Here is an 18,402-nt window from a genome sequence, read left to right as displayed (position 1 = left end):
TCTATCGGCTTCAGCCTCACCTCTTCTTGTCAGCAGGTAACGAATCCGAAACCCCAAGCCCTCCTTCACTCCATCATAAAAACCTTTCTTTGCCCTTCGTCTCGTTAAAACCCTAATTCTCCTTCCTCTATCCGTTAGCAGGATTGGAAGAAACTCCCAACTTCTTTTGAATTCTCTGACTCTTAACATTGGTACTCGACTTTGTGCTCTATTATGCTATTAATCTATTCACAACCTTCATAATAGTAAAATATGATCGATTTCTTTGTAAAAAAAAAAGTCTTTTGGACTTCTTTTAATCAATTTTCTCTTTTTCTTTTCAAGAGAAAATTTAGGTGTTCATTTTCCCTTACATTAGCAAGTAGCTAGCTAGCTATCAATACTGATGATTTTCTACATGCAATATTCTCTATATATACCCTCAAAAGATTGTCAATCCCAGTATGAATAGAAAATTCATCTGTCTAGGCAGAACCTTGTCGTCATGTAACACCGCATGTTTTAATGCTTCCTGTCAATCTTGCGTAGATATGTTAAGTTGCATTAGCACTGATTAGCTTGTAGAGAAGAATCAATGAAATAAAACCGAGAAACTCCATCTGAAAAGGGTGCTTGACAGAAAGGAACTAATATTGTGAGAGAGCATAAACAAATTTTGCTGTGACACAGCATTATGAGGACACGATTATCAGCATCCTGGATTGTGTGTACGGAGTTATTGCCAGAATTTGGGGTTATCAGATAAGAATATTATTGAGATGATTATCATCCTTGATCACTGTTAGAACATAAAACAGTACATGAACAGGAACTCTGCCTAAAGTGGAAGTCCGCAAGGCTTCTAAGGATCTGAATCGGCCTTTTTGTTTTTGAGTCTCCTGCGGTTGGGTTCATCATTAAGTTACTTTTAGTGATAAAAAAATTATATTTATGTTAGTATACATTATAAATGCTTGCTAACTGTCGCATGATGGACTTAAAAGAAGTAGGAAAAAGCTATAATGGGAATTAGATTGGTCTGATGACAGCACCAGGAGTCAAGAAACTGGTGGTTACCATATTTTCTCATGCAGATAACAAGGCCATCCTTGCAAATTTCAAGGTGTCTCTGCAACAGGGACTGGAATGTAGGGATCATATAAATTGAAGTGAGAGGTGGAAAGAAGGCAAGCAACCAAGTCATTATCAAAGTAGGCATGAAATAAAAAAAGTATAATCATATTAACAAGCCTGCATGGTTTCTTCTTTTACTTTGTAGAACATACATGCAGAAAGGAAAGAAAACGGACCACCCTCATCACTCTGGTGGGAAACCTAAATCAATTTGACCCCAAAATCAATATCAGACATATATCACAGGGAAGTTCTTCCAACCATATATCAATATCAGGCATGAGACAAGCATGACCTTCACAAAGTCGTCATAAATCATAAATCCAAGACTTGGAAGCAGATTGCTTCCTCTGGTAGCGACACTCTGCATGCATGAAGCAACACAACCACGAATTAGATCCACAAGTTGATTGACTGTCTCACTCCGCTATTGATCATGGTCTTCATGACCTATGCTTCTTTTTGCGAGTGGTCCCGATTGATCAACCCCCAGGACAAGGTAAGCATGGTTACCAGAAGTAGCTATTGATTTTTTCCAAAGAAAGTCTCGACATGGACTTGAAGAGGGTACTAGATCTTCATAACAACTAGACTTTGATAATTCACCTTCCTTGGCTGACTTACGCTATCTTTTATCAACATTACTTGGACTTCAATCTATTAGATTTTCCAACAGGACTGATTACCCTTCTTTTGAAGGCTGGTTATTTAGCCTTGAATGGAGGACAAAGCAGCTATTGATTTTTTCCATAGGAAGTTTCGACATGGACATGAAGAGGGTACTAGATCTTCATAACAACTCGACTTTGATAACTCACCTTGCTTAACTTTCCATCAGTGAATCTTCTCATGACCCTAAAATTATAAATGACTTGAATCTTCTCAACGGGCCCAAATTAAGAAAAGAAATTTAATCCTCCCTTTTAATATTTGAAATTTGACTGCCGTTAAAATAACCTAAAAAGAAGCTGCAGCGACTGCCTCTTATTTATACATATTTACATAAGCAGGCTGGTTTCTGTCGCTTGCTTCTGCCCCCATGGATACTGAGAAAAGGCCATGTTCCCCCCTCTCCTTCTTTCTTCTCTTCTTTCTCTTCTCTTCTCTCAACATCCAACACTGTGGAGCAACTGATAGCATCTCTTTGGGCCAGTCCGTCTCCGGAAACCAGACCATAGTGTCCAAAGAAGGCAAGTTTGAGCTGGGGTTCTTCACACCAGGTAACTCCCGTAACTATTACATAGGTATCTGGTACAAAACAATTCCTGTCCAAACTGTAGTCTGGGTGGCGAACAGAGCAACACCCATCTCCAACACCTCCTCTGCCGAGTTAAAAATCTCAGAAGATGGCAAACTAGTCCTCCTCAACATTTCCAAAATCCCAGTTTGGTCATCCAATTCAACTCCATCAACCTCGAATTCCACGGTTGCTGTGCTTCTGGACACCGGAAATCTCGTTATAAGAAATGGGTCAAACACTACTGTTGCTGGTGGTCCAAACCGAGAACGATTGACACGACGGTGTGAACGGGGTTCCGCCTGAGTTGTCTTGGTTGGTGCTGGTTGCGCTCCACCTTCCGCCAAGGAACCTGCAAACAAGCCTTGCACCACCACCAGGGTGGTGATGGCCCTCCGACGGTCAAGTCAGAGGAGATTGGAGGAGGAGAGATGATAATCACAAGTGGGAGAGAGTGCTCTGGGAGGTATTGCTTACCCCCCCCTTCTCCCCCCAGCCGCATATATACCTGGCTGGGAGGTCTCTCAGGGGGGTTTGTCGTCGTGGGGCACGATAGAATGGCCACCGACATGGCCGTTACGGGGCGTCGTGGAGCAGCGCTGGGTACGGTCATGGCAGGGCGTAGTGGAGCTCCGCTTTGTACGGTTGATACAGGAGATCGTGGGCAGCATCGGGTACAGCCGTTGCAGGGAGTAGTGGAGCAGGAGGCCGCGGCGTGCCTCTGGAGAATAGCCTGTCGTTATCAAAAGATCTCCGACTCGGGGTCGGAATGCTGGATCATAGGGCAGCCGACCCGGGGTCGGGCTGCGAAGCCGAGGAGGTCCGGCTCGGGGTCGGAGTGCTGGATCATAGGGCAGCCGACCCGGGGTCGGGCTGCGGAGCCGAGGAGGTCCGACTCGGGGTCGGAGTGCTGGATCATAGGGCAGCCGACCCGGGGTCGGGCTGCGGAGCCGAGGAGGTCCGACTCGGGGTCGGAGTGCTGGATCATAGGGCAGCTGTAGCTTTCCTGGATACGCGTGCCGATCACGTGGGGCATGGCGGCTCAATTCCCCCATAACAGTAGCCCCCCACTTCCGAGCCTGGAACCAGAAGGGGAACAGGTGAAGGGAGTGATGTTTCGAGATTGCCGCCATCCTTCGGAGAGGCGCGCGCGCTTCAAGCTTCCCGCCTTCTTTATGGCGTATGGCGGTTGCTGCTGACCTGGCAACCTGAGGATTTCGGCGGACATCCTTCCTTAATGGTGTCGATTCGCCTTTGGGGTGCGAGCGACCCTTCGGCGGCCAGGCGTCTTCTGGCGTCATCGAGGTGTCACTTGCCCTTTCGCCTATTTAATCGGGGGCCCTCCCCCGTCCGTCTTCTTCTTTACGGACATTTTCGAGTTTCTCCTTTGCGCTACCATTGTTGCCGCCGAAACGTTCGCTTGCTTTTCCTTTGACGCTCTCGGAGCCGTTCTTCCTCCTCTTCAAGTGAGTTTCCCACTCTTCTACTTTGAGCTCTTCATACTTTTTCTTTTTGTACTAGTGCACCCCAGTCGTTCCGGCCTTTCCCTCCTTCTTGACCCCGTCCTGACCGTAGATTGGCCATTAGGGATGGGCGAAGTGGGAGCAGATAGCATCAAGTCAAAACTGGTCGCCGAGGACTTAGACGGATTTGTGGCTCGGTACCACCTTCCCGAGGCCTGCAATGTCACGCTCCCAGGGCCTGAGGAGAGGATGTCTCATCCTCCTCGAGGGAAGATCGCCATCAATGAGGGCATCCTCCAGGCCGGGTTCCGCTTTCCCCCTTCAGACCTAGTCTTACAGGTGCTCCGGGGTTTAGGAATGGCACCGACGCAACTGGTGCCGAACTCGTGGCGTGCTCTGACGGTCTTCCAGGTTCTCTGTCGCTTGCATGCGATTCCCGCCACCTTGAACGTTTTCTGGGAGCTCTACGGCCTGAGCGGCCACCCCCAGGACAAAGGGTGGTGGTGCTTCGCAGCGCGGCGAGGGTGCGGCCTTGTCAAGGAGGGTCCTACCTCCATTCACCACTGGAAGGAGCGCTTCTTTTTCGTTGATGCAGACCCCTCCTGGGAAATCAGGGCAATCTGGGGGACGCCGGTGAAGTCCCCAATTGGCCTGTCGAAGTTGTCGAGGGAGGAATCCGAGGGCGTCGCCGCCTTGAAGGGGTTGGTCGCCGAGGGCCAGCTTCCCCCGGTGGGCCGCCTTATTTCTGAGGATACCTTGGTGAACGTCGGTTTGAGTTCGGTCCCCACCGACCGTGAGTCCGCCATCGTTTCTTTAGCTCTTTTCTTCTCTTTCGTTCCTTCTTCCTTTCGGTTTCTCAGTCCCTGACCATCCCGTCCTTCTTGCAGAGGTCGACGACGTCATGCGGTCGGTGAAGTCGAAGGCTGTTGGTAGGGCGTCCCTGCTGGAAGCAGTCCGGAGGAGGAAACGAGCTCTTCCGAGCGGGGCCCCACCGGCGAAGAAGTCCCGTAAGGAGATACCTCCGATGCCGACCGACGAGTCCGGGCCCACCGGTCAGGGAGATGTCGTGGGCACCGACCGGCAGCTGACGCTGTATCAGCCCTCCGGTGGTAAGGTTGCCGCTACTCCGGAGGTGCCACCTGAGCCTGCTCAAGACGGACGGGTCGGACGTGATCGGTCCCCGACCCGGCCTTCGACTCGGTCGGCTCCTGATGACTCGAGGAGGGACGCGCCGAGGCCCCGGCCGAGCGGGACCCTATCAATTCCTGGGGCGACCCCCGCCCCGAGCGCGATCAGCCGGACTCTTCCCCAGGCGATGGATAAGGGTAAGGCTGCAGAACCACCATCCGGCTCCGGGGAGAAATCGGGGTCTGCCTTCACTACCGATGGCGCCCGAAATCTCATCGAAACAGTGTTGCTGGAGAAGGACCGTCGGCGGGTCCGGGAGTTGGATGTCTCTGACGTTGGGGCCGCCAGCTGCGTCTGTCTCATGTCGGTGAGTGTTCTTCTGGCCGTCTTTCACCATTTATTGGCTTTGTTGTTCTCCGCCTGACTCCCTTATTTTTCCTATTTCTTAGCTCGCCCAGTACATGATCCGTCTGGAGGAGTGCTACAAGGAACAGGCGGGGCTTTTGGCGAAGGCCGAGGACCGGCTGAAAGCAATGGAAGAGGGAGGCCGGGCTGCGGCAGGCAGGACGACCGGGGACCTCGAGGCGAGGCTCCGGGAGGCCGAAGAGCGGGCACTCGGCTTCGCCGCCCTGGAGGAGCAACTGTCAGAGGCTCGGGAGCAACTCAAAGCCGCCTCGGGCCTCGAAAGCAGGGTCAAGAAGGCGGAGGAACGGGCTGAAAAGCAGTCCCGGAAGATCGCGGACTATCGAGAGCGGTGGGAGAAGGCCCAGCGGTCTGCCGACAACGCCTGCGACCGAATCCGCTCTTTTGAAGCCAAACTAGGCGAACTGGAGTCGGCCCTGGAGAAGTCATGCACGGACGTCCAAGAGCTCCGTTCGCGCCTGAAGGAAGCCGAGGCCGCTCGGGTTGCTACCGAGGCGAAGCATAAAGAGGCTCAGGCTGATCTGCTGAGGGTCTCCTCTGAGGCCGAAGGCCGGATTGTGGCGAAGGTCTTGGAGGCCAAGGCTCAGATTATGGAGCGAGCTGAGGCGGAGCTGGCCGAGAAGAGGGCGGAAATCGGGCGTCAGGCGGTAGAGGCTTATCGCCAGTCCGCCGAGTTCGCCCATGATATGTCGGAGGCAGTGCGGACCTATCGCCAGTCTGACGAGTTTGTCCATGACGCGTCGGACGCGGGGGCCGAAGCCTTCACCTTGGGCTTCGAGGAGGGCCTGGCAAGGGTGTCGGCTAAGTATCCCGAAGTTGACCTGAGCGAGATCTCCCTCCTGGACTCCTCTCCGGCGCCATCGCCTGCTGGTTCTCCTGCTGCTTCCCTACCTCCCGCGGACGAGCCCGGCGTTCCCGACCCGGGAGTTCCTCCAAGCTGACCTCTTGTACCTTTCATTGTCTTTTTTATTTTTGTATGTCGGCGTTTTGCCCAATTGTATGGGCCTCGGCCCTGAAAATTAATGCACGTTGAATATTTCTTCATCTCGCCCTCGTCCTCTTTTTTTTTTTTTTTTTTAGCTCTTGGTTGCTTCTTGCTGACTTTTGATTCCCGAAGTTCTTCCGGCGCTAGGCCAGGCATCCGAGGGTTAAACCTCAGGAAACTCTTCCGGCGCTAAGCCAGGCATCCGAGGGTTAGGCCTCAGGAAATTCTTCCGGCGCTAGGCCAGGCATCCGAGGGTTAGGCCTCAGGAAATTCTTCCGGCGCTAAGCCAGGCATCCGAGGGTTAGGCCTCAGGAAATTCTTCCGGCGCTAAGCCAGGCATCCGAGGGTTAGGCCTCAGGAAATTCTTCCGCTCGCTGGTCGGCCAAGGCTGGCGCAAGCCGAAGCGACCGGTCGGGGCTTCCGGCTAGTCTGCTCCCGGGATGATCATCGGGTTAGCCAGGCATCTGAGGGTTGTCAAGCCTCAGGGAAATTCCGCTCGTTGGTCGGCCAAGGCTGGCGCAAGCCGAGGCGACCGGTCGGGGCTTCCGGCTAGTCTGCTCCCGGGATGATCATCGGGTTAGCCAGGCATCCGAGGGCCGAGCCTCGGGAGATTCCACTCGTTGGTCGGCCTAGGCTGGCGCAAGCCGAGGCGACCGGTCGGGGCTTCCGGCTAGTCTGCTCCCGGGATGATCATCGGGTTAGCCAGGCATCTGAGGGTTGTCAAGCCTCAGAGAAATTCCACTCGTTGGTCGGCCAAGGCTGGCGCAAGCCGAGGCGACCGGTCGGGGCTTCCGGCTAGTCTGCTCCCGGGATGATCATCGGGTTAGCCAGGCATCTGAGGGTTGTCAAGCCTCAGGGAAATTCCGCTCGTTGGTCGGCCAAGGCTGGCGCAAGCCGAGGCGACCGGTCGGGGCTTCCGGCTAGTCTGCTCCCGGGATGATCATCGGGTTAGCCAGGCATCTGAGGGTTGTCAAGCCTCAGGAAAATTCCGCTCGTTGGTCGGCCAAGGCTGGCGCAAGCCGAGGCGACCGGTCGGGGCTTCCGGCTAGTCTGCTCCCGGGATGATCATCGGGTTAGCCAGGCATCCGAGGGCCGAGCCTCGGGAGATTCCACTCGTTGGTCGGCCTAGGCTGGCGCAAGCCGAGGCGACCGGTCGGGGCTTCCGGCTAGTCTGCTCCCGGGATGATCATCGGGTTAGCCAGGCATCCGAGGGCCGAGCCTCGGGAGATTCCACTCGTTGGTCGGCCTAGGCTGGCGCAAGCCGAGGCGACCGGTCGGGGCTTCCGGCTAGTCTGCTCCCGGGATGATCATCGGGTTAGCCAGGCATCTGAGGGTTGTCAAGCCTCAGGGAAATTCCGCTCGTTGGTCGGCCAAGGCTGGCGCAAGCCGAGGCGACCGGTCGGGGCTTCCGGCTAGTCTGCTCCCGGGATGATCATCGGGTTAGCCAGGCATTTGAGGGTTGTCAAGCCTCAGGGAAATTCCGCTCGTTGGTCGGCCAAGGCTGGCGCAAGCCGAGGCGACCGGTCGGGGCTTCCGGCTAGTCTGCTCCCGGGATGATCATCGGGTTAGCCAGGCATCTGAGGGTTGTCAAGCCTCAGGGAAATTCCGCTCGTTGGTCGGCCAAGGCTGGCGCAAGCCGAGGCGACCGGTCGGGGCTTCCGGCTAGTCTGCTCCCGGGATGATCATCGGGTTAGCCAGGCATCCGAGGGCCGAGCCTCGGGAGATTCCACTCGTTGGTCGGCCTAGGCTGGCGCAAGCCGAGGCGACCGGTCGGGGCTTCCGGCTAGTCTGCTCCCGGGATGATCATCGGGTTAGCCAGGCATCCGAGGGCCGAGCCTCGGGACATTCCACTCGTTGGTCGGCCACTTGTCGCTCGCCGCCCATCGGGGTTTCTCTGTGCCCAGCCGCGACCGTGTTTCTCCTCTCCTCCAAGCGTTGCCTGGGGGGAACACGAGAAGGGTATTAAACGCTAATTAATGCGTTACCTGGGAAATCGGATCGCCAGTTGCTGCTGGTGAGGAGTGTTAGTTGAGCGGCCGCGATACGCGGGTTCTTCGAGGAGGATGCGGCCTGGGCGCGAGCGGAGACACGTGGACCTAGGGGTATACGTCACCCGGATCGTCCTGCACAAAGAATGCGATTTAAGGAGAATGACGCTTAGGAAATCGCGGGGAGATACGCCTCGGGAGCCGGAACGGCTCCGGATTCAGTGCGCCTGCATTTATTGGAGCCACCCGTATCGGAACTACCAGGGGGCCGCAGCTTGGCTATAAATACAGGTGCAGGTACGATGGAATTTGCCAAGCCGGAGCTGCAGGTTGCCATGGATCGCGGACCTCCTCCTTGGCATATGACTGAGAGACTCCTGTCGAAGGAAAGGGGAGGCGCTCCCCTTACAACTTCAGCCAACTAGCCGTTTCATCTGGGATCAACAAGGAGGGTCTCCCCGGCGGAACTCCGCTCTAGGCGTTTCATCCGGGATCACATCTCCCCTCCTTGAAGTTCAGCCTCCCGGTTGAGCTCTGCGCCGGACGCTCAATCCGGGACCGCGCCTCCATATACTCTTCCCCCTTGAATCCCTTCTCTTCCCTACCACTGGGGAAGATGGGAATATCCTTTGGAGGCGGCGTTCCCCTGGGGGCAGCGGGAGCTTCTTCTGCGGCGGCTCCTCCTCTTTTTGGTGAGGTGCTGGATGGCGCCTCCGGTTAGAAGCACCCACTTCTGGTGGGACTGCAGCCGCCCTGGGTTGAGGGTTTGGGTCCCCACCTCTTCTTTACTTTCTTTACTCCCTAATTCCCCTCTGGGAATTCCTTGTAATCACACGAGCACGCCACTGTAACCAGAAATTATTGAAATGAAAAGTATTGCACCTTTTTAAATTGTCTTTCTGGCCTTGTTGTTCTACTGGTAATACATCCGTAGGTTAGCGGAATTCCAGCCCCTTGGAATTTCTCGGCCATCTAGGGCTTCCAACTGGTAGGAGCCAGGTCGGTTTACCCAACGAACTTTATACGGGCCTTCCCAATTTGGCGCTAGCTTCCCACCTTCCGTAGGTTGAGATGCCTTAGCTCGCCTCAGCACCAGATCTCCAATTCTGAAAAGCTTCGGTCGGACTTTGGAGTTGTAATATCGGGCCACCCTCTGCTGATACATTGCCATCCGAACCTGAGCCATTTCCCTTGCCTCTTCCAAGAGATCCAAGTTCCCTCGGAGTTGCTCTGAATTGGCCTCGGGTCGGTGCGCGGCCACCCGAGGCGAGGGGAGTCCGAGCTCCACGGGGGCAACGGCTTCCGTGCCATAGGTTAGGCTGAAAGGCGTCTCTCCAGTAGGAGTCCGTTGTGTGGTTCGATACGCCCAAAGGACATTCTCGAGTTCCTCGACCCAAGCTTGCCCCGTCCGGCCGATCCGCGCTTTGATACCTTGGAGGATTGTCCGATTTGTGACCTCGGCCTCGCCGTTGGTTTGGGGATGCGACACGGATGTGAACCGATGCTCGATCCCGAATTCCTCGCAGAAGTCCCGGAAGTGCTTGTTATCAAACTGTCGACCGTTATCCGAGATGAGGACCCGAGGTACTCCAAATCGGACAATGATGTTCTTCTTCACGAACTTCCGGACTTGTGCCTCCGTGATGGTGGCCAGTGGCTCTGCCTCCACCCACTTGGTGAAGTAGTCGATGGCGACAATCAAAAATTTCCGCTGGGCCGAAGCGACGGGGAATGGTCCGAGGATATCCATTCCCCACTGTGCGAAGGGCCAGGGCGCGGTGATTGGCGCCAAGGGGACAGAGGGGACTCTCTGGACGTTGGCGTAGCGCTGGCAGGTGTCGCATTTCCGCACGTGGTCCTTCGAGTCCTCCAACAAGGTCGGCCAATAGTAGCCTTGCCTCATGATCTTATGCGCCAAGGACCTAGCCCCCAAGTGCGATCCGCAGATGCCTTCGTGGACTTCGCCGAGGGCGTAGGCCGCTTCCGCGGGGCGGAGGCACCTTAAGAGGGGGGCGGTAAACGAGGTCCGATACAGCCTCCCTTCATAAAGTACGTAGTGGGCGGACTTCTTTACAAGCCGCCGGGCCTGATCTTCGTCTTCAGGGAGGATTCCTTCGGCGAGGTAGGCGACGAGCGGGTCCATCCAAGACGGCTCCGGATCAATTGCCATCACCGCTCCAGCCCCGTCAATGCTCGGGGCATCCAGGGTCTCCAGGTAGATTGCCCTCGACAAGTTGTGCGCGTCTGCGTCCACTAGGCGGGACAACCTGTCGGCCCTGGCATTTTCGCTCCTCGGGACCTGCTGAATGTCAACACTGCCGAGGTCGGGAATGAGTGTTTGCACCTTCCGGACGTAGCTCTGCATGGTCGGGCTCCGCGCCTCGAACTCCCCTCGAACCTGCCCGACCACCAGCTGGGAGTCGGTGAAGACTTTCAGACGCCGGATGCCGAGCTCCTTGGCGAGTTTGAGTCCCGCGACTAGGGCCTCGTACTCCGCCTCATTGTTGGTCACTGGAAATCCGAACCTCAAGGCATACTCGGCTATCACTCCATCGGGATTGGTGAGGACCAGCCCAGCCCCTCCACCTTCAGGGTTCGACGACCCGTCAATGTGGAGCGTCCAGATCGGGAGATCGAGGCTGGGTGTCTCCGGCGGCTTAGGTTCCGCCTCCTGCACAGTGCACTCAGCGAGAAAGTCCGCGAGCACCTGGGCCTTGATGGCTGGTCGGGGCTGGTAGCGGATGTCGAACTCACCTAGTTCTACTGCCCACTTCACCAGCCGTCCCGCATTCTCTGGATTGCTGAGAATCTGCCGCAGTGGTTGATCGGTCAAAAGGGTGACAGAATGAGCCTGGAAATAGGGGCGAAGCCTCCTGGTCGCAGTCAGCAGCGCGAAGGCGATCTTCTCAGCCTTCGTGTACCGCGTCTCGGCATCCCGGAGGACTCGGCTGATGTAGTATACAGGCTTCTGAAGTCTTGCCTCTTCCCGAACCAGTACTGCGCTGACTGCGGTTGGGGAGACCGCCAGGTAAAGGTAGAGCATCTCCCCCTCTTGCGGCTTGGACAGCAGGGGAGGAGACGCCATGTACTCCTTGAGCTGGTCGAACGCCGCATGACATTCGGCCGTCCAGAGGAAGTCTTTTGGGCGCTTCAACACCTTGAAGAATGGTTGGCAGCGTTCGGCCGACTTTGCCACAAATCGTCCGAGCGCGGCGACCCTTCCAGCGAGCTCCTGAACCTCCTTCACTTTGGTCGGAGGGGACATATCTTGGATGGCTTTGATCTTGTCCGGGTTGGCCTCGATCCCGCGCTGGTTGACAATGAAACCGAGGAACCTCCCGGCCGAAGCACCAAAAGCGCACTTCGCTGGGTTTAGCTTCATGCGAAACTTTCGCAAGGTGGTGAAAGTCTCCTCCAGATCTGCAATGTGCTGGTCTGCATGGCGGCTTTTTACCAGCATATCGTCCACGTACACCTCCATATTCCGGCCGATCTGCTCCTTGAAGATTTTATTGACGAGGCGCTGGTAAGTGGCGCCAGCGTTCTTCAGACCGAAGGGCATTACCTTGTAACAGTACAGCCCCCGGTCTGTTATGAAGGCAGTTTTCTCCTCGTCCTGTGGAGCCATCATTATTTGGTTGTAGCCGGAGAAGGCGTCCATAAAAGACAGTAGCTGATATCCGGAAGTCGCGTCGACCAGTTGGTCTATCCGTGGAAGCGGAAAGCTATCCTTGGGGCACGCCTTGTTCAGGTCGGTGTAGTCGACGCACATCCTCCACTTCCCGCTCGCCTTCCGGACAAGTACGACGTTTGCCAGCCACTCGGGGTAGCTCACCTCTCTTATGAAACCTGCCTCCAAGAGTTTGTCTACCTCCTGGTCGACCACTCGGATCCGATCCGGGGCACAGTGTCTCTTCTTTTGCTTTACTGGTCGGTGGGTCGGGTCGACGTTGAGGGCGTGAGAAACGACCTCCGGGTCGATCCCAGGTACATCGGCCGCCGACCAGGCAAACACATCTGCATTGGCTCGGAGGAATTCCACTAACCGGAGCCGAGCTTCCAAGTCGAGGTTGGCACCGACCCGGACCGTGCGGTCCGGGCGGCCTTCTTCGAGGGGAACTTCGATTACGCCCTCGGCCGGCTCCCCGTGCCGCAAGGCCACTTCGTCTCTGGCGTCAAGTGACTCGACGCTTAGGGCCTCCATGGGCTTCTTCCCTTTGAGAGTTGCTAGGAAACACTGCCGTGCGGTCGGCTGGTCACCTCGGACCTCTCCAATCCCGGCCGCTGTGGGGAACCGCATGAGCAAATGGTAGGTAGAAACCACCGCGCGAAGGGCGTTCAGTCCGGGTCGTCCGAGGATAGCGTTGTAGGCCGAGGGGACACGGACGACCAAGAACCCGAGCCGCACCGTGGCTTCTGCGGGTGCAATGCCCGCAGTCACAGGCAGCTCGATGACACCTTCGGCCGAGATAGCGTCTCCAGTGAATCCTATGAGGGGGGTGGATGTTTTGTGCAACAATTGTCGGGAAAAGCCCATCTTTTGGAAGGCCTCGTAATACAAAATATCAGCTGAGCTTCCACTATCCACAAGAACACGCCTTACATCATAGTCCGCCATAGTGAGAGAGATCACCATGGCGTCATCGTGGGGAGTCTGAACCCCCTTTACATCTTCATCACAAAAAGTGATTACATTTCCGACCCGCTGCCTCTTCGCGACGGCCACTCCTGATACTTCCGCTGAGCCCCCTGCGTTCCTCACGGGCCGAGAGCAGCCCCCAGTGATGGTGTGGATCACTCCCGCAACGGGTCGATTCTGCTCCCGAGGCTCCTGAGGGGCCGGGTCGGCTGGACGCGGGTCTGCGGGGGGACGTCGGTCGTTTACATATCGACCGAGATGCCCTCGGCGAATGAGAGCCTCGATCTCGTCCCGAAGCTGGAAGCAGTCTTCGGTATCGTGGCCGTGGTCTCGGTGGTACTCACAGTACGCCCGAGAAGGCTTCCTCCCAGGGATCTTCTTCATCTGCCTCGGGACCGGGAGGTCCTCCCGCCCCTTGACCTCCATGAGGATCTGGGCCCGGGGGGCCAGGAGTGGGGTGTACCGGTTGAAGCGTCGGTGCGGAGAACGAGGGCGTGTGGCGCCGTGGTTCCTTGCTGGTGACGGGCTTCTGCGCCGGCGTTGAGGCATCGGGCTCCTCCTCTGGGGTGCCTCTTTTCGCCTTTTCTTCCCGGGCTTTAGAGGGGCCTCGGCGGCCTCCTTGTTCCGGTGGGAGGCTGCCTCCTCGGCGTCTGCATACTGGTTTGCCCGAGACAACAGCTCCGGGAAGCTCCGCGGCAGGCGTTTGTCCAGGGAGAAGGTGAGTCTGCCCTTCCGGAAGCCTCGCTTCAGGGCTGAGAGAGCCACCTCCTGGCTCAAATTCCGGACCTCCAGTGTTGCCTTGTTGAAGCGGGTGAGATAATCCCGCAGGCTCTCTCCCTCGTTCTGCCGGACATCGAAGAGGGAGTCGGAGACCAGTCTTCGCCGGCTACTGACGGCGAAATGGCTGATGAAGAGACGGGTGAACTGGTGGAAGGACTGGATGGAATTAGCCTCCAGGCCGGCGAACCACGCCCTTGCCGGGCCGCGGAGGGTCGCCGGGAAGGCCTTGCAGAGGAGAGGATCCGATGCTCCATGGAGGAGCATAAGAGTCCTGAAACTCTCCACGTGGTCCCGTGGGTCCGCCGCCCCGTCGTAGGGTTCGATCGCCGGCATTTTGAACCCCGGCTGGTTTAGGGTTCGCAGGATCCTTGAGGCAAGCGCCGGCTGGGAGGAGATTTCCAAGTCGGCGAAGGGATCTTTGGAGTGGCCCTTCAGGACCTGGAGCTGTCTGTGGAGATCGTCCACCCGCCGGTCCAGGGAGCGCGACCGGTGGGTGGGAGACAAGGAGCGGCGCGAGGGGGACCGACTGGAGTGCAGGCCCCTCGAGGACTGGGGTGTCTGAGAACGCGCCCGGGTCCGCCTCTCGTACCCCGCGCAGCTCCGATGAGAAGGTTCTGGCAGAATGGACCGCAATCGAGAATCCTCCCCGCGCCGGCGCTCCTCTCCATGGGAGAGGAAGGAGCGCGGGTTGTGAGGAAGAGGCGAGTGCTCGGGGAGCAGCGGCTCCTGAGCCCGCTGCGGCACCCGAGAGATCACACCCTGCAGATTCTGCACTGCCTCCGCGAGGGTGCGAACCTGCTGGGCTAGCTGGTCGAACTGAGCAGGTTCGACCGTCTGAATGGGAGGAGAAGCGGTGGAATGCTGCTGAGAGTGTGTTGGGGACGCAGCAGCCTCCCGGCCAGAGGCGCGAGAGGCTCCGCGACCGGAAGCATTGGAAGCTCCGCGACCACCTCGCCGTGCCATTACGATCGTTCTGAGATTGGGCCCTTCCTCTAGCGCCAACTGTTGCTGGTGGTCCAAACCGAGAACGATTGACACGACGGTGTGAACGGGGTTCCGCCTGAGTTGTCTTGGTTGGTGCTGGTTGCGCTCCACCTTCCGCCAAGGAACCTGCAAACAAGCCTTGCACCACCACCAGGGTGGTGATGGCCCTCCGACGGTCAAGTCAGAGGAGATTGGAGGAGGAGAGATGATAATCACAAGTGGGAGAGAGTGCTCTGGGAGGTATTGCTTACCCCCCCCCCTTCTCCCCCCAGCCGCATATATACCTGGCTGGGAGGTCTCTCAGGGGGGTTTGTCGTCGTGGGGCACGATAGAATGGCCACCGACATGGCCGTTACGGGGCGTCGTGGAGCAGCGCTGGGTACGGTCATGGCAGGGCGTAGTGGAGCTCCGCTTTGTACGGTTGATACAGGAGATCGTGGGCAGCATCGGGTACAGCCGTTGCAGGGAGTAGTGGAGCAGGAGGCCGCGGCGTGCCTCTGGAGAATAGCCTGTCGTTATCAAAAGATCTCCGACTCGGGGTCGGAATGCTGGATCATAGGGCAGCCGACCCGGGGTCGGGCTGCGAAGCCGAGGAGGTCCGGCTCGGGGTCGGAGTGCTGGATCATAGGGCAGCCGACCCGGGGTCGGGCTGCGGAGCCGAGGAGGTCCGACTCGGGGTCGGAGTGCTGGATCATAGGGCAGCCGACCCGGGGTCGGGCTGCGGAGCCGAGGAGGTCCGACTCGGGGTCGGAGTGCTGGATCATAGGGCAGCCGACCCGGGGTCGGGCTGCGGAGCCGAGGAGGTCCGACTCGGGGTCGGAGTGCTGGATCATAGGGCAGCTGTAGCTTTCCTGGATACGCGTGCCGATCACGTGGGGCATGGCGGCTCAATTCCCCCATAACGTCAAACACTACAATTTGGCAGAGTTTTGATCACCCAACTGACACATGGATGCCAGGAGGATGGCTTGGAGTTAACAAGATCACAGAGGAGTATCAGAGCATGACTTCATGGGAGAATCGTGAGAATCCTGCCCCCGGGCCTTTCGCTCATAGTATGGACCCCGATGGATCCAATCAGTTCGTATTGCTGTGGAATGGTTCTGAAATTTATTGGAGCGGTGGGCTGTGGAATGGCCAGTACTTCACTGCAGTCCCTAGTACCAGAGAAAGCACTCCCTTCAACTTCACCTTCGTCGACAACAAGCAGCGGAAGTATGCCATGTATACCATCCGGGACAGTTCTTTCATCACTCGGTGTGTGATTGAATCATCGGGGCTATTAAAGCAATTGTATTGGCTGAACGGCGCCCAGGAGTGGCAGGCAATCTTTACTCAACCTTCGGCTCAATGTGATGTCTACTCTCTATGTGGAGCTTTCGGTATCTGCGACCAGAAAAGCTCAAATATTTGCAGGTGCTCCTATGGTTTTGAACCAGCTTCAATGGAAGAATGGGAGTTCAATGTTTGGAAGTCAGGGTGCGTGAGGAAAACCAGTTTGCGATGCAGCAATAAAAGCTCGACCGGTGGAGAAGGGGATAGATTCGTTGAGATGACCAATATGAGATTGCCTGCCAATCCGCAGAACTTGACTGTCGGGAGTGCTAGAGATTGCGAACAGGCTTGCTTGAACAGCTGCTCATGCAACGCGTATGCTTATGTGAGTGGATGCTCAATTTGGAATGGGGACATTCGGAACCTTCAACAACTCTATGATGGTGATAGTGCAGCTGGTACTCTGCATCTCCGGCTCGCTGCCTCTGATTTCCCAGCTTCAAGTAGCTCACATAAGTTGGTAATAGATCTAACTGTTAGTGTCATCGGTGGAATTCTTGGGATCTCGGGTGTTCTCGTCGGACTAATTTGGGCGTTTCAAAGGAGGAAACGAATTCGGATGGAAAAACAAGTTGAGGGTTCTTTGATTCAGTTTACTTATGGCGATTTGCAGCGTGTGACCAAGAACTTCTCTGAGAAGTTGGGCAGCGGTGGCTTTGGCTCCGTTTTTAAAGGGACATTAATTGACTCAACCGAAGTAGCTGTAAAGAAGCTTGAAGGCTTGGGACAAGGGGAGAAGCAATTCCGAACCGAAGTGAGCACATTGGCTGTTATTCAGCATGTCAATCTGGTTCACCTTCGCGGTTTCTGCACTGAGGGCAGCAAAAGGCTTCTAGTTTATGAGTACATGTCTGGAGGTTCCCTGGACTCTCACCTCTTTCAAAACAAATCCACGGTTCTGGACTGGAAGACGAGGTATCAAATTATTCTTGGGATTGCGAGAGGATTAGGCTACCTCCATGAGAAGTGCAGGGAGTGCATCATACACTGTGACATAAAGCCAGACAACATACTCCTAGACAAGGACTTCTGCGCCAAAGTTGCAGACTTTGGCATGGCGAAGCTCATCGGTCGCGACTTCAGCAGGGTCCTGACAACCATGAGGGGAACCGTTGGCTACCTCGCACCCGAGTGGATTTCAGGCCTGCCAATCACCTCCAAGGTTGACGTCTACAGCTTCGGGATGATGCTCTTTGAGCTGGTATCAGGCAAGCGAAACACAACGCACTCTGCGGATGGGAGCAAAATCTTTTATCCGTCCTGGGCAGCAACAAAGGTCGTTGAAGGCGATATATTTAGCTTATTAGACCATGGATTCAAAGGTGCTGCCGACCTTGAAGAGCTAACCAGAGTCTGCAGAGTTGCTTGCTGGTGCATTCAAGACTCTGAAGCTCACAGGCCAACAATGGGACAGGTGGTGCAGATCCTAGAGGGAGTCCTGGAGGTGAGCATGCCGCCACTTCCTAGGGCTCTTCAGCTCCTTACGGAAGATCAGAGCCAAATTAATTCGTGATGATTTGTCATCCACTGAATACAAAGATCCACTTGATCAATCTCAGGATTTCTATCCGTAATTGCCAAGCTATAAGGGCCACATGAATCTCTGCTGAGCATGCCAATAATATGTAACGGATTAAAGTATAGCTTATAGTTGTTATGATCCTTAAGATGGATGTTTGTATGAGGGTGTAATGTTCTATAGTGGCTGTAGTATCTATTTAGTGGCATAAAGTTCATGGATATCTCTTGTTATAAAGATAGGTTAGGTATGTTATAAAGTTTCCAACTCATCACTTTCCATGCATGAGTTATTTATATAGATATGTTACATACACGAGTAAGCTGGCAGCCACCAGATGTACCTCTTGTTGAAGACAATGTTCAAAACCTTCTTATCTATTTATTTTCAAGGCATTTATTTCATAATTTCTCAGTTTTACTGAATCACGTCAACAATCAAACCACATATGCGCATGTATTTATGAAGTTCATGGACCAGCCATTTGAGATGATCGTACCCCCTGGATGTTCTCTTGATTATGTATAATGTTAATTAGATGTGGGATAAAAAACAAGATGGTAAGATACGTTGAAAGGATGTGGATGTTAATTAGAGGTGGAGATGGCTTTTTCCTCCCTCCCACTTCTTTCATAGGCAAAAAAAAGACGTAAGAAAATGAAAATAAGAATTAAAAAATATATAACTTCGATCTCGTGGAAATGTCCCATCAACAAATAGAAAGTAGGTTAGCCCGAGAAAGCACCGCCAGTTTAAGTTGTTTTTCATTGGCATGTGATAGGACGGGGTTGAGAATTGGGCGGCCTGC

The 18,402-nt window shown here is 55.3% G+C and overlaps 1 protein-coding gene across 1 annotated transcript; it reads left to right on the top strand.

Moving 5' to 3' along the window:
* Positions 1-1,437: 1,437 nt before the first annotated feature.
* Positions 1,438-17,742, top strand: LOC148715273 (G-type lectin S-receptor-like serine/threonine-protein kinase At2g19130). The gene is made up of 2 exons (XM_088701258.2): positions 1,438-2,590; positions 15,645-17,742. The coding sequence occupies exons 1-2, from the start codon at positions 2,153-2,155 to the stop codon at positions 17,586-17,588; spliced, it is 2,382 nt and encodes a 793-aa protein (XP_088557384.1). The 5' UTR covers positions 1,438-2,152; the 3' UTR covers positions 17,589-17,742.
* Positions 17,743-18,402: the final 660 nt, after the last annotated feature.

The sequence above is a fragment of the Phoenix dactylifera genome, chromosome 1 (assembly GCF_051530095.1).
Source record: "Phoenix dactylifera cultivar Ajwa chromosome 1, Ajwa_hap1_PhDact_Kaust_v1.1, whole genome shotgun sequence".
Taxonomy (NCBI): domain Eukaryota; kingdom Viridiplantae; phylum Streptophyta; class Magnoliopsida; order Arecales; family Arecaceae; genus Phoenix; species Phoenix dactylifera.
This window is presented reverse-complemented; position numbering and strand designations above follow the sequence as displayed.